At 58.1% G+C, this 15,205-nt stretch overlaps 2 protein-coding genes, 1 long non-coding RNA gene and 1 other non-coding gene across 7 annotated transcripts in view; 1 reads left to right on the forward strand and 3 right to left on the reverse strand.

Annotated features, from left to right (window-relative positions):
• The window catches only part of HOXB3 (homeobox B3), a 53,834-nt gene that overhangs the window by 25,284 nt on the left and 13,345 nt on the right, over positions 1-15,205 (reverse strand). For 2 of the 4 annotated variants that reach the window (XM_051825581.2, XM_051825583.2), the window contains exon 1: positions 642-781. The exons of 1 other annotated variant lie outside the window; for it this stretch is intronic. The gene's annotated coding sequence lies outside the window, so the exon portion shown is untranslated. Of the gene's footprint in view, positions 1-641; positions 782-9,722; positions 11,074-15,205 lie in introns of those variants that run through there. One more of the 4 variants, XM_051825584.2, reaches the window with a different exon arrangement.
• Positions 80-2,737, reverse strand: HOXB4 (homeobox B4). Its single transcript, XM_051825596.2, has 2 exons — positions 2,278-2,737; positions 80-1,500 (listed from the first exon to the last, which is right to left on the reverse strand). Exons 1-2 carry the CDS (start codon positions 2,735-2,737, stop codon positions 1,202-1,204), a joined length of 759 nt encoding a protein of 252 aa, XP_051681556.2. The 3' UTR covers positions 80-1,201.
• LOC127484478 (uncharacterized) lies at positions 2,828-9,035 on the forward strand. The gene is made up of 3 exons (XR_007911512.2): positions 2,828-2,934; positions 7,525-7,799; positions 8,081-9,035. It is a non-coding gene; the product is annotated as an uncharacterized lncRNA (long non-coding RNA).
• MIR10A (microRNA mir-10a) lies at positions 4,315-4,377 on the reverse strand. Its single transcript, NR_162455.1, has one exon. It is a non-coding gene; the product is annotated as a microRNA mir-10a (primary transcript).

The following is a 15,205-nucleotide window of genomic DNA, read 5'->3' on the forward strand; positions in this document are numbered from 1 at the left end:
ACCCACTAGGGTGCTTAAGGTCTATGTGGGGTGGCATTTGTCCATGTCATGACATAAAGGCTTCAACAAAAACACGCCGTGCTGGTCACAAGAAACCAAACATTTATTTCTATTGTCACTCTGTACATGACACACATTTTCACGCCAACGAAAGGTTCTAGACCCAGGCAGCCCCTGAGGTGGGGGTTGAGGGGCACATCCCAGCTTGGAATGTCAGAGAGAGAACAGGAGGACACGTATGGCATAAAATAATAGTAATAATAATAATATTAATAATAATAATAATAATAAAATAAACGATGCAACAAGGTCAAACTGTAGGAGGGGCTCTGCCAGGCAGTGCACACCGGCGAGGTGGGGCAGGGCATTCGCCTCCTAGTTTCACGCTCATTTTCAGCCACGGAGGCAAGGCCCCTGGAGCCCGCAGCCCTGTGCCCCGCCAGGCCCGGCCCTCCAGAGGAAGGCCCTCCTGGGTTCCCTTTTTCTCCCGCCCCCCCCCCCCCCGCCCCCGCCCCAAATCCTGGCCTCAATCTCCCCGCCCCCAATCCCTGTCCCCTTCCTCTGTCTCCCGCTGCAGCCCAGGTGGAAGGGGGCGAGCAGCCGCGGCAAGGAGGGGGAGGGAGGCTGTGCGTGTTTGTTACCGTGGCCACAACACCGCGCTATCTGGCAGTCAGAGGCTGCTTTCGCTGCGTGTCGGGGCTGGGGACAAAGAAAGGAAATCCAGGCAGCCTTCCAGGAGCGGCGGCAGCGGCGGCGGCCGGGCCGGGCCTCATTTGTTAGCTGGGTGTCGAGGTAATGGTCGCCACCGAGGCCCGTCCTCTCGGCAGAGTAAACAAGACAGATGGGCCTGGGCCTGGCGTGATTAAAGATGAAACGTGGATCCATCTTCGCCAACGCTGGGAACAGGAGCTGCAGCCTCCTCCTATTGCTCTTTCTGTCTTTTTCTTTCTTCCTTTTCCCCTTCTTCTTCTTCTTTTTTTTTTTTTTTTTTTTAAGGAAGAAAGCAAGAGACTTGAACCTTGCTTCGGGTGTGTGGGGGCCCTCGGTCATTTCTATAAATAAAGCTTTCCCTACCCCTCCTTGTCTGCGTTTATTCCTACAAAGTTGGGGTGGGGGGAGGGCGGCGGGCTGCTCCGGGCCCTCCCCGGCTCCCCCCGCTGCCCGCCCCCGCCCCGAGTCCGCGGCGCCCGCGCGGGGGGCACTAGAGCGCGGGGGCGCCTGCGTGGGGCCGGCCGGGGGGCGCTGCGGCTGCGCCTGCGGTGCTGCCCGAGCGGATCTTGGTGTTGGGCAACTTGTGGTCTTTTTTCCACTTCATGCGCCGGTTCTGGAACCAGATCTTGATCTGGCGCTCAGAGAGGCAGAGCGCGTGGGCGATCTCCACCCTTCGGCGCCGCGTCAGGTAGCGGTTGTAGTGGAACTCCTTCTCCAGCTCCAAGACCTGCTGGCGAGTGTAGGCGGTCCGAGAGCGCTTGGGCTCCCCGCCGGCGTAATTGGGGTTTACTGGACACACACAGAGAGAAGGAGAAAGAGAAAGTTTTATTGCCCCCGACAGGGAGGAGGAACGGAGTCTTTTCTTGCAGCGACCTGGGTCTCCCCCCCTCCCCCGCCACCTCTTCTCCCTGCAGATTGGGGGGGGGGTGCAGTGTGAGGATCCAAAAGGGGGGACGATGAGACCCAGGCAAGAGGAAGCCTCCTCAAAGTTTTGGACGGCTGCGCTGTCGTCGTGGCTGATTGGGGGTGTGTGGGAGGGGGCGAGGGATGGTCCCGAGGCTTTCACCGCTCCTCGCTCTTCCCCAAGCCTGTCCCCTGCTTAGTTCCCACCCTCGCTGCTGCTCAGATTCCAAGCAGTGCCTGCCTCCCGGTTTAAAAAAAAAAAAAAAAAGACCCAAAAACTTTTGCCCGCTTCTGCAGCCAAGCAGCGGGACTGGAAGCGGGGAAAATACAAATATTGGGAGTTGACTCAACTCTGTGCTTAAATACGGATTCTCCTCCTCCTCCCCCACTGCCCCCACCCCTCTCCATCTCCCAACTTCACTGGTGGAGAAGTCGCTGCTGAGAATGGCAAAGAGGATGGGGAACGGACTTCAAAGGCGCGGGGCCCACCAGGCCATAAAAATTTATGGGGGATGTAATTATGTGGCTCTGAAAACAGGCGACCGTAAATCTCTAGCAATGGCGAGTTTATAGCGGGGACAATTGGCTTCCCCCAGGCTCCCCCCCCCAATGCCTCTGAGGTCCCTTTAGGGCGGGAGGGGGAAGGGGCGCCCACGCACTCACCCGTGCTCACGTGAACTTTGCGCATCCAAGGGTAGACGACCGGCTCTTTGCACGCCGAGTGGGACGGACTGGGGTGCAGGGGGTTCTGGGCGCAAGGAGGCGGCGGGGGGCTGCTGCTGACCGCCTCGCAGCGCTGGCCGGGCTCCGGGAGGAGGGCCCCGGCGGGTGGCGGCGGCGCAGGAGCCCGAGGGGACAGCCCGGGAGGCGGCGGGGGCGGCGGCGGGGGCGGCGGCGGCGGCAGGGGCCCGGGGTCCCGGCAGGCCGCGTAGCGCTGCACGGTGCACGCCGCGCGCCGCCCGAAGCCCGCCTCCGGCTGGAAGCTGCTCTCTCGCCTCTGGCCGCCGGCGTAGTACCCGGGCGAGTGGTCGCTGGGCAGGTAATCGCTCTGTGAATATTCCTCGCACGGAGGGAACTTGGGGTCGACATAATTTGAGTTGATCAAAAAAGAACTCATAGCCATTAATTTCTGGGAATTGCCCACAAAATATACTAAAATTTATTCCGACCCCTGACTCGTTTTCCTGTTTCCGAAAGCCCTCCTACTTACTGTCAAGTGAACAAAGTTAGGGGCCCACGTGATCCTCCGAGCCAATAGCCGCCCCGCCTGCGATTCCCGGATAAGGAAATCTGCTCACCCGGACCCTACTCCAGCCAGAGGTCTATTTCCCCTTCTTCTCTCCCCCCCTCCCCACCCACCCAGCCAGCCCTGGGATTTACATAGGGCTCCTGCGGGGCGACCCCCTCCTCGCCCTGCCCTCTCCCAGATCCCAGGGAGAGCGCCAGAGCCAGCAAGTTGCGCCCGGAGGGCCTGTCGGGGCGCTGGGCAGCGCACGGTGCCCGGAGCCCCTCAGAGGCCGGGGCTGCCGGGGTAGCCCCTCCAGCCCTGCCTTGCGCCGGCCGCCATCCGCTGCCTTAGGCCGGCTCGCATCTCCGCCCCACGGCGGGAGTGAGCTCGTGCACCTTGAGAGAGAGCGAGAGTGTGTGTGTGTGTGTGTGTGTGTGCCTGCGTGGGGCAGCAGTGCAGTGACCGGCGGGGCTGGACGCGCCGCCTCAGGAGGGGGACCCACGGGGGGCGCGGAGCGCGGATGGAGCATAGGGCTTTTCTCTGCAGCCGGATGGGGAGGGGTTGGGGGGTGAGAGGGGAGGCGTGGGGCGCTGGAGGGCGGGCGCGCGAGAGACTTGTCAGAGATGAATGGAACCGCCGGCGGATCGATAGGAAATTCATGCACTAATTCGGGGAGACCTCGCCTTCCAAATCGCATTTAGCTGCGCTATTAGCTGGGCTGTGTCAGTCAGTTTGTCCGTCTCCCTACCCCATCCATGCCTCTCTTGACTTCCCTGCACAGCTCAGGCCCACAGAAACCACTTGATATCCCATACTGAAGATGAACATTAGGATTAAAAAAAAAAAAACTTGCAACTTTTAAGAGCAAATTGAATAGCAATTTGCTAATTCCAGAACCAACGAAGCAATACTAACCATGGCGCCGAGACGTTGTAATTGCCGCTAATGCTGCCGCCTCCGGGGCGAATAGAAATGTCACATCCTCGCAAGGCTGGGGGTAGGCGCCCCAGAAGTGACCCCCGCACACAACAATGCTCCCTGGTAATCACGTCTTCCCAGGGTATTTTGTGCCGAACCCCAGCGGAAAGGCAGCCCCTCCATCCGTTTGCAAAATGAGTCTCCTTGGACTTCGCACACTGGAGACAACAGGCAGTTTTTCACATTTCCAGTCAAGCCTCCCTTAGCCCAGAACAGAAAATAGGTGGGCTTGGGGCACGGAGCATAAATTAAAAGCCTCATCATCGACAACAGGAACCTCTTAGAAAAGAGGAAAAGGACCCGGCTCCCAGGGACAGGCACCGGGAGAGCTCAGGTGGAAGGCTCCTCCATCTGAGACCAGTTGAGAGAAAAAAGGGCGGAGGAGGAAAGACAAGGGAAGGCGTCTTCGCATGCGGGTTGTCCTCATTTAGAAAGACAGCGCGTATTTTTATCTTCTGGGGGGAAAAATGAGCGGAGTGTTTATGTCAACTACATATTCCCCTAGATACGAATTTGTGACCACAAAATTCCTTACACAAATTCGGATCTACAGGGTATATACAGAAGACAGACAGATCTTCTCGGCCCAGAAATGTTCCAGTTCTCCCACTTTCCGAGCGTTCTTCTCTTTGGGGGTGTGGTTTGAGTGCTTTGATTTTATTTCGTTTTGTTTTAGTTTTTGAGCCCTGGGAGCAGAAAACGGCACTGCGGGTCCATTCTTGGGATTACAAGGCTTCAAGTCTCCTCTTAGAGAGAAAGAGAAGCCACCAGTCCGCCGAGCGAGCGACGCGAGCCTCGCCCTACTGCGCAACTCTCTCGGAGGCGCATGAATTATGAGATGTAAACATTAGCTAAGCACAAAAGGAGGAAGGGTCATCCCGAGGCTGCTCTGAAGTCAGAACCAGGCCCTTCTGGGTACCCTCCAGTTCCTCCCCTCCCCCAAGACTTCTAGGGTTTTTTTTTTTCTTCTTCTTCTTCTTCTTAAAGAAAAAACAAAACCCCCAATCCGTTCCTCCGTGCCCCTTGCAGCCTTTATTCTGTGATCAAACGAATATCTAGATATTTTTCAAAGCGCCTCTCAGCAAAGGGAGGAGGCAGGGACAGCTGGGTGTGAAGGGGGTGTAATAAAAGTCCTTTTGGAAAAAGTCAATGGTAGAAAGAAAGAGAAACAGCTGTAAACAAAAATGCTGGGAGACCAAGCAGATGGGGCCCCGGATATTTAATGACAGGCAATTCTGTTTACAACCTGAGAAAAAGATCAAAGGCGTCTCATTTCCGAATGAAGGGCAATGAGGAACCATAAAAGATGCGGCCAGATGATGTGCCAGCCCCTCCCACCCTCCCACACCTCCTGGGGACCACGAGAGGGGGACAGTCCCCAGGAGGTGTGTGTAGGAACCCCGTTCTCCCACCTCCCTGGCCCCGGGCAGGGGTCCTTGCTGCTAAATGCACTCCCTAACTGGGCCCGGCCACCTGCTCCGGTTGCTGGCCGTGGGGTCAGAGCAGGGGAGCTGGGATTTCAGATCCAGCTTCCTAAGCCTCCCAGTAGCTGCTGGATTTCCTAAACTGGGACACTGGGGACTAAACTGGGAGGCTTGGACTGTGAAAGCCGTGACGGGGGAGGGGAATGTGCCCAGAAGCCTCTGCCCCACCCACTAGCCATCTCCCCTTGTCAGAAATACCTGCAGCCCCAAAGAGCAGGTGTGAATAACATCAATTTCATTAACAAATGTAGCAACTCCACAAAAGCCATCCTCCAGCCACCACAACCCGGGGGGTCTCTGCCAACCGCAGGTGAGCGCGGGAGACCTCCCACCTGCCAGCAGCTCCATCCGCAGAGCCCTGCATTTTTCACTCTAGATCCAGGCTCTGCCCCTGATTTCTAACACCAACAGTCTCCCTTCCTGGCCGACCTCACACGTAATCCGGGGGAGGGGGAGCTACTGCACTGTACTTGTAACCTCGGATCTCCAGGTAGACACTCAGGAAGACTGGAGTCTGTCTCTCAGTGCCCGCCAGCTCCCAGCATTAAGCATTCTCCCCCAAACACCACTTAGGGGCTTCACAACCCCCTCCAACAGGCCAGGCCCCTTGCCTGCCCCTTACAGCCCATTCTGTTGACTCTGGGTAACCAGTCCAGCCCGCTGGCATTTCAGACCTTGGAGAGGGCAGCTAGCTGATCGCTGGGCCTCTCTGCTGCTGTACACTTCACAAGAGACGGGACCCTGGTGCCTGGCAGCGCACCCCAAGAGACAAATGGAGGGCAGAGCCACTAGGGGGTTGGTATGCTTGGTCCTAGAGCAAAACGCAGAGATGGTCTCCCTGGAGCCCACTGGGCACCGACACCTGCTGGTCAGGTCCCACCGAGGCATGGCAAACCGCCCCCTCCCGCCCAATGCGAGGCCAGCCGCCAGGGGCGGAGGACGGGGTTTATCAGCGACTTCCAGGACTGGTCTCACCGGAGCTGCAGGCTCCCTCCCTCCTCCGCCCCAGAAAAACCCTAACAGCATCCTGCATAATAAAAATACGGGCTGTGACTTGCCTGCGTCTGCAGCCCCCTCCCCTGTGTCCCCGGGGTCGTTCGGCGGCTTCCAGGCCGCCTGCTCCCGCAGCCACAGGTTGCGGGCGTGACCCCTGGTCGCCAAAGCCCCCCTCCGCAGTCCCCAGCGTGCCCGGCCCGCGGGCAATCAGCCACGTTTTGTAGGCGAGGAAGAAGGGATGCGGCGAGGAAGGGAAACCGAAGGGCCGGGTGGCTGTGAATCTCAGCCGGTCCCGCGCACCGCCGCCGCGCCGAGGAGGCCAAGGCCCAGAGAAGAGCCGGCGGGAGTACTCACCGGGCCGCTGCCCGCGCTCCCGGCCGCTGGCCGGCCTGCGGACCCGCTCTCCAGAAAACCGAACAGCGGCTGCGGGCAGAGGAGCCATGGGCCCCCTCGGAGGAGGCCGGAACAAGATTTTTTTTTTTTTTTTTTGGTGTTTTTGTTTTTGAAGCGCAAGTTTTCGTATTAATCTCATACTTTGGCAGTCTTTGTTAAACAGCTAGGCGCGTCACGAGGCTCTCGAACATTTTAATAAATTTTAGACGCCGTGACCTGTGGTTCACCCCTCTGCGGGCCTCCCCCACAAGCAGGCAGTGGTACTTCGGTCATATTGAATTTTGTGTAGGTCATTACTTGGGAGAAAAATGGCAGAGTAGGAATTTGATTCAGCTCATCCTCTCTGGCTCCGCTTTTCGCCAGAACCACCTCTTGCCCTCACTCAACCCCCAACCCTAAAAAGGTCCCACAACGGTAGGATTCAGCCAGCGCGGCTGCCACGTTCATGCTTTGATTTTGCACCAGTCCTGTATTTTTGTCAGCTCTCATTCCCGGGGTGGGAGAGAAAGAGAGAGAGAGAGAGAGAGAGAGAGAGAGAGGTTCCATGGGCGGGGGGGGGGGTCCTTTGGAGGTGGGGGAAGGAGGCTGGCACCAGAACTGAAGACGCAGCCTTGGGTAGCTGGGTCCCAGACAGCAGGCCTGAGCCACAGATCCAGTCTCTGAATTTCCCCCTAAAAGTCTGCATCAACACCGCCTGCATCCTCACCCCACTGCCTGCACCCCTACTGCCAGAAATACTCCCATTTCTGTCAAAGCTTTGTAAGTTTCCCTGTGCCCCAAGAATGACTCCTCCACCTCTTGGGGCTGAGGATTTTTTTTTTTTTTCCACAGCCCCAGCTTGACCAGAGAAGACAGAAAGAACCCTGAGACGGGCTCCAGACTGCACTACGCAGAGCTGAGCACTTGGTTTTCAGAAGCTCTCCTTGTCCTGTGAGAACAAAACCATATCTTCTGCTTCCAAATGTTTTTTTAAAGACTGTTGGCGTCTCCACAGCAGCTCCCTTGCCTACTCATCACCAGCACAAATAGGTTCAGTAGCAAATCAAGAAGGCATCAAAAAATACTCAGAAATGGTCCTGCCTTTCTCGCTCCAGAATTCGACACAGGTGCGTTGCCTGCAACACATCTCTCCCTTTGTCCAGTCTCCAAGGGGCCGGCAGAAGTAGGTCAGGTGACCCCCCCCTTGGACCCAGAGGGAGGTTCCGGCCTAGAGGGAGCACTGGCAGGGTGGTGTCCCCTGGTACAGAGGTCAGGAAACAGCATCTCACCACCTACTGAGGGCCACAGAGCCACTCTCCCCATCCTGAGGCCGCTGCAGCCCAGGACCCTGGACTGTTCCACAGGGTCTGTCCCACTGATCCTTACATCTGCTAACATTCCGTCCTAGGACAGAGAAAAGGAGGAAGGCAAACAGAAGAGGGGAGATCTTCCAGCCCAGACTTTGCCCCCACCTCTTCAAGACCGCAGGAATTCTTCTTCTTTGGCCTGACACCCCAGAGTTACTCCCACGGAAGGCTAGTAGAAATAGGGGCAAGCACCTAGTTGGTTTACTCAAAAACTAGGGTCAAAGAGATTTGGAATTTACCACTAAGCCTTTGTCTTTTCCAGCCATATTTCAAAAGACATCTGTTCACACAAACTCTTGGGTCATCTCAGTTCTGGCAGGCCAAATACCTACAGTGCACCTCCCACATTAAATGCTTGGAAGTGAATATGATGACATCTCTCCATGCAGCAAACAGTCATTTAAAGACCCAAAAATAGGCATGGGCCCTGGTGTTCTAATTACAGTCTCTCTAAGCATCTTACTTCTGAGCTAAGCTTAATGCATGGATTCAAGGTTCATTTCAGGTCGCCCCGTTTCAACTCCAGTTAAAGAGAGCTCAGTGGGGCCATTCAGTACTTTTCCTCCCCATTCTCCCCTCCCTCCTGCAAACAGGAAGAGAGGGAGCCCGGATGAACAGAGAAATGGAGGCTTGGGGAAGAGTAAGAGAACAGACAAGCTAACCACTTTTCAGTATCCTAGCTGTTAAACCTGAGCAGTTGGCAGTTTAGGAAGCTTGCAGCACTGGCTCATGGCCATGGACTCCAGCTGCCTGGAGCCAGCGGGGGGCCTTCGGGGGGTCCCTGCAGACAGCCTTATCTCCCTGGGAGGCAGAGATGGAAGAGCCTGCAGTCGGGACCCTTTAGGGCAAGCGGGGTGGGGTTGATGGTGGTGAGAATCCAGCCTTCACCTTGGAAGCCTTCTTTGGCCCTGCCAAACCCCCTGCAAGGACGTGTGGGTAATTGGATTTTTTAAATGTGTGCGGCTGGGTAGGTTTTAATTAAATTTTATATGGTGACTCAAAGGTTATCTTTGGGAGAGAAAATTGCGTGGCGGAGTGGCCACGCCGGGAGCACTGTCTGTCGCGCAGCAGCAGCGCGAGTTGGGGGAGAAGGGTTGGTTGTTTCCCCTCTTCCCCGCGTATCCGCCGCTCCCCCCGCCCAGGTCTGCTCCCCCCGCAGCTCCCCCCCCCCCCCACGGCTCCCAGCCCACACGCCTTCCTTACCTCCAGCATCCCCGGCTGGCTCTCTCCTCTCGCTTCGCACATACAGACCCCTCCCCCTCTCCCACCCCGCCCCTGCCGCTAGACGCCTCCGCGGGCTCCTCACGCACGCTGTAAACTTTTGACCCTCCAACTTTGCGACCCCTCCGGCAATAACACTGGCCTCCTGGCCCTGGGGCTCAAGCTGCCGCGCTGGCCGCAGAACCCGAGCGCAAAACACCCTCCCCGTCCCTCCCCCCTCGCCATCGCGCCCCCACCCCACCCCCAGTCAAGGGCCTTAGACCCGGCCAAGAGGAGTCTCTGATGATTAAGTAACTCCTCAGGAAAGGGGGCCGGCCCCACCGCCAGCTTTTTAACCTTTTTCTTCTGTTGGGACGCCTGGAAGGGCCTTTGCCCACCCACCCTTCTTCGCTCCCGTGCCCCAGCGTGGGGCCGCGGCGGTTGCGCAAGGAGGACCCGTGGGGAACAGAAGAACGCGCTGACCTGGAGAAGGGGAGAAGAGCGGGGGGCGCTTGGAGCAGGGGTTCCTCGGGAGCGGAGTGGGCCCCCGTCCCCACCTGGCGGGAGGGAGGGCTTGGCGTCCCAACAATGCGAGGCCCAGCGGGGCCCAGGGCCACCTTGCGCGGCCGCTCGCTGGCGCTTCGGAGGCCCCAGCCCGGCTGTGAACTTGGTCTAAGGCGGACTCTACTGGCAGCTCGGGGACGTTACAGCCTCTGCCTCTCGGCCGGCGCGGCCGCCGGGCGGGCGAGCCGCGCGCTTTCGGTTTCCCTTCCGCGCGGATGCCGCCTCCCAGGTTCCCTCCTCTCTCGGGGAAGGCTTCGTTCCTCCTTCCCTAGGGGCTCTTGGGAGTCGGAAAACAGAAAAGAGCGAATCGACAGAGGTGAGGAGAGAGAGCGAGCGAGCCGAGAAGGAGCACAATCCCGATGTAGAGTCTCCTCCCCGGTGCCTCCAAATGCCCCCGAAGAGGACACGCCAGCCACGCTGGCCCTCTCCTTCCAAATCACCCCCGAAATGCTGCTGTCCACGTTGTCTCGCCACCTCCCCGCCTGGCCGGGGTCACCCCGTGGCGAGGCCAGCCGGCCCGGGGCTTTCGAGGTGACCTCTCCTCGCGGGCCCCCGGGCTCCCAGGGCAGGGCGCGCTGCCCTCTAAGCCAGCTGGCGCTCGGAGGCCGCAGCCCAGGCGGCAGCGGCGTGGGCTCGGCCCCGTCCGCCCAGGGAGCGAAACCAGAGAACCCAGAGCGGAGAAACCAGAGGAGGCCGCGGGGAGTGCCGGTCCGTCTCCCGGGGGGCTATTCTGGGGGCGAGAAGGCGCAGGACGGGCGACGCCCTACCCCGCAGAGAAAAGGAAAAAGATGGGTAGGAGGGAAAGAGAGAAAAGCTGGGAACGGAGGTGCCGCGCGGGTATCACATCCGCGTGTCGCCCTCGGCCGGCCCTCGGCCGTCCCCTGCATCCACGTCCCCGTGGAGCCCGAAATCTGGGTCTCGGTGAATTCGCCAAAAGAAGGGAGGTAACATCCGGCTGAACCTGTCGGCCTGGCTCGCCCCCGCCCCTGGCCTGGGGCGGCGGCGACGGCCAAGCGGCCCGGCGGCGCATAATGTATGCGGGCCCCACGTAGGCCGGCGCTGCGGCCCCCGTCTGCTGACCTCTGCGTGATCCCGGACTCTATGAATTATTGATGAGATATGAGCGTTGATTTCCCCTTTCAGGATGCAAACTCCATTATATTGTTAAAATGGCGATTTAATCGCTGAGAATAGCTTTGGTGTGGGTTTTTTCCCCCAACTCATTTGCGCCTCCTTCCTTTTCATTTAACTCTCTTAATTAAATCCTTTAACAGATTTTAATCACTTTTTGGAGGGAGGGGGTAGAAGGAAAGGGAACGCCATAACACCTTCATCACCACCAACAACAAACGGGACCCTAAAACAACACCAAACCGACAAAACCGGAAAACCATCAAAACTCGAGATTGCACGGTTGAAAGGCAGGGAGGGGAGAGGGAAGGTTGCATTTGTGCCACCCACCAGAGCTGGAGCAGGGGAGGGCTGGGGACACCCACCTCTGCCGAAGAAAACTGGGGTGGGGGCCTGGGAGGTGCTTCCCCGCTTCCTCTCAGGAGACAGGTGTGGAGTCCCACCGTGCTGGGTGGGTCACCGTTTACCCTTGCTAAGTTCCGGAACTTAGAGCTTGGGAAGGGCCCCAGGATCCTGCCCAAGAGCAACTCTCCAGGGGCACTTAGGGAGAAAACGTCCATTTTCCTTTAGGGGCCCCCATATCTTCCCCTCCCCCTTCCCAAACAGCTCGGTTTCCAGGCGGTGTCTGAGTTAATTAATATGGATGTGTAACAGCGCTGCAGCGATCGATAAATCCTGCTGTGGGCAGATCCCAGCCTCAAAATTCGATTACGCTGAGAAACTCCAAAAAATGGGAGGGTGACCAGTGGCCCTTCCCTTAAGAGAGAGCGAGCAGTGGGTTCCTTTGAGCCCTGTCCTCCAAGGATCGCCTGGCTGGGGGAACCCATGTAGGGGCGAGCAGTCCTGGGAAGGGATTGAATTTTGGGGATTGTGCTGAGCGATCTGTCTTCTCCGCTCAGACTCCTTGACTTCCGGACTTCCGCCCCAGCATCCAGAGCCCCGGGGAGAAAGGAAGCAGGCCGGTCAAGGCGCTGCTCCCTGGATCTCCCAGTCCTGCCCCATCGGCCCCGCAGTGAATGCCTTCTCACAGCCAGCGAAGGGTTAAGTGTCCCCGCCACAGTTATGGAGAGGAAGCCGATGAAATATGGGCGCTTGGCACTCCAGGCCCGGCTAGCTTTCCTGTTTACACTTCTTCATACTTCCTCCTGCCCCTTGGCCCGCAGAGAAACAAAACAAAACAAGTAACCAAATAAAACAAAAAAAATCAAAATCAAATTGTCCAGTGAGTGGTGGTCAGACTGGCTTCGGAGAGAAAAGGGAAACTGCTGCCTGCCTTACTACTGGCTGCTGTCTCTCGGGGCCAGGCCCAGGCTGAGGATTTGGCGGGAGGGGAGGGTGCCCGCCAGTAGCTCGGAAGGTTGGGGAAGAGGAAGAAGGGAGCGAGGAGCAGCTGTCCCCAGGGGGATGTCTTCAGCGAGGCACCGAAAACACCTTCCCGCTTCTCCTGCCTGCTCCCCACTCGCCCGGGACTGGTCTGGGGTTGAGGGAGGACAGTTGCTCAGCCTGGGTGTCCTCTCTAGGATCTGCATGGAGCCAGAGGAGACCCTCCCGAGGTTTGGTCTCAGAGGCAGAAGCGGGCCACCCCCACGCGGAGCTGCTCTCTCCATTCCGGAAAAATCTGTCCAGACATACGCAGCAGATGTCCCCGGGGCTGCCGGCCCCATGCACTCTTTATCTGAGTTTGCAGAACTGAAATGCGAAGGGGGGGTTGGGGGTGGGAAACAGGCGTAGGCCTGGTTGTCTGGGGTTTGGGGCTCTCCTAGGAAGCCTCCTGGAGAGGGAACGTGGCATTATAGGGGTACCATGGGAGTGTGGTCCCCAGAAGGCCTGGGGTGGGACTGTTCCCCCTAACCCCGCTGCGCTCCACTCTACCTGGGCAGCCCAGCCCACAGACTTCTCTGTCCATTTCTTCACCTTGTAGAAAACATAAGCCTGTGTGAGCCGTGCCTTCGTGATTGATTAGTATTTTAAACAGTGCTGGGGGCTGACCAGAGTCTCCTGTCCAAGGGAGACACATGGCCCGATCATTCACAATATGTTCTCCAAACCAGGTGAGGACTCCACGTTTCGTCCACTAACTCTGTTCTCAAAGCCCACAAAGGGTCTTGGGCCATCAGCCTAGGGCAAGGCATGGACAGTCCAGGAAATAGACAGTGGCGTCGGGAAAGAGGAGGCAGGAGCAGAGTTCGGATTGCCTTCAGGAGAAAAAGGAGCCCCAGGACTCCCTGTGCCAAAGACCAGAAGCTCCTCCACGTGCCACACATCCAGTCCCGGGAACGACCCGCGGGACTGCTGAGCTCCGGAAGCAGCAGTGACAGGGGAGTCGGCCCCCTGGATCTTACATGGGGGAGTCACCTCGGTGGGGAAGAGGCCTCTCGCTTTTCCTTAGAAAATAACAGGCCCCCTGGGGGTCCCTTTGGTTTGTGGGGCCACAGAACAAAGGAACCTTTGAGGGTGTGGCAGGGAGAAAAGAAGGAAGGAGAGAAGAGGGAGAGAGAGAGAGAGAGAGAGAGAGAGAGAGAACCTTCCCAATGGCCCCCCAGCTCCGGAATCTCTGTTCTTCCTTCCAACTGTTGGGGGGCTATTCTTTCTGCAGGGCTTGCCAGGGATCCACTCAAATACCTAACTCCTGTAGGGGAGGGAAAGGAGCTTCCTCCTTTGCCCTGCCTGGGGCCGAGAATTGGGTTTGAGATTGGAGAGAATTCCCCGCTCTGCCCGTCTCCTGTCTCCTCCGCTGCCTTCTTTGACCTCAGGCTCCTACTTGGAGCAGAGCAGAAAGGTAGCTCGGGCCCCCACGGGCTGGAGATGGGACACGGGCTCATTGCTCCCAACCCTAGGAGGCCACAGAGAACTGGAGAGACTCCCTTTTATGGGGTTCAAAGATCTGAGAGCCAGAGAGTTGCCCAGGGCCAGGCAGCCCACAGCAGCCACCTTCCCTCCCGGATGCTTTTTCTCTGCTCAGATGGATCTAGATAAAAGTGCCCAGCCGGCGCCCCCACACCCCCTGACAAACGAGTGCCATAAAGTCTCCTTCCTGGTGGTGGGGAGATGTCTAGAAGATAGCCAGCAGCAGAATGCCCCCCCAGAACGGGGGACCCTTTTCTCAGCAATGCACACTTCTCCTTGTTGCCCCCTAACTTTCCAAGGGCACTGAAGGAACGTGGAAGCCACACAGCCCCCAATCTCCACACACAACACCCCTCACACAAAAAGTCTATCACCCCCAACCGCTGAGGCCTTATCGGACCAAGCACCCCCACTTCAGGGGCCGATTTCTCAGAACCGGGTGCAAAAGACAGGCTCCATTTCCCTTCCGTCGCCCCCACACAGCCCTGCGGGAGGCGAAGGTTTCCTTCCCCCCCAGTCCCGAGCACCCCAACTGCAGGGGAGAAAGAGAAAGCTGGAAGCGACTTACTGCGGGCGGGCGGGCTGGGCCGGGGCTGCACCACCACCGCCTTCTGGGCCGGTCCGGCTGCTCTAGGCTGGGAGCCTGGCGCTCACCTAGCTCTGCCCCCTTCCCCACCACGGCGAGCAGTTAAAGTGTCACTTAACATTCTGGAGAATGTGAAATATACCGCGCAGTGTCAACTCCCCAAAACCATAAAACTAACTTTATGGACCTCACGTGACTTTCTCGAGCCAGTGAGGGGTATCTGTCTGAGTTCTCGGCGATTTTTACGATCTAACTTCGAGATAAAACCCCTATCCATTTGACATCTAAATGTCATAGCGACTTTTGGGATAGTTTGCTATCGACAAAGGGGGACAAAGTCGAGGGGTGAAGGGGAAGGAGGGCCCAGTGGAGCTTTCCTGGACCCTCAGCTGCCTCCTCACCAGCTCCCCCTCCCCCCAGTCCTGTAAGAAGTTGGGCCCTGCTGGAAGGGAGTGACCGGGTAAGTGCCCAGGCTCTCGTGCTCAGGGTGGAGGCTGACTTGGATGGAGGTGGACTGGGCCCTGGTCCTGGGCCAGCCTGGCTGGAGGGGGAACCAGGGGTCTTTCAGCAAGGACCCCGACTCCAAACCCAGAGGGAAGGTGAGCTGGACCCAGGAGAAGAGCCCCTGATAAGTGTAGAGGAGGCTGGAGGTGAGAAGAAACCTTTGAAATCGAGCTGACTTTTGTTGTTGTTGTTGTTATTATTATTATTTTGCCTTCCTTGGTGGCAGAGCTGAATGAGGATTTGGAGCAGGGGGCAGGGGGCTGGGCAGGCATCCACCACTCCCAGCAGGCTGGAGCCTCCAGCTCAGGACTTAGGCCTGAGTGACTTTCCCTGA

Source organism: Oryctolagus cuniculus, chromosome 17 (assembly GCF_964237555.1).
Source record: "Oryctolagus cuniculus chromosome 17, mOryCun1.1, whole genome shotgun sequence".
NCBI lineage: Eukaryota > Metazoa > Chordata > Mammalia > Lagomorpha > Leporidae > Oryctolagus > Oryctolagus cuniculus.

Coding starts and splice junctions, on each gene's coding strand:
- HOXB4 (XM_051825596.2), bottom strand. CDS start 2,737: ATGGCTATGAGTTCTTTTTTGATCAACTCAAATTATGTCGACCCCAAG. Junction 1,501..2,277: donor CAAAGTTCACGTGAGCACGG/GTGAGTGCGTGG, acceptor GTGTGTGTCCAG/TAAACCCCAATTACGCCGGC.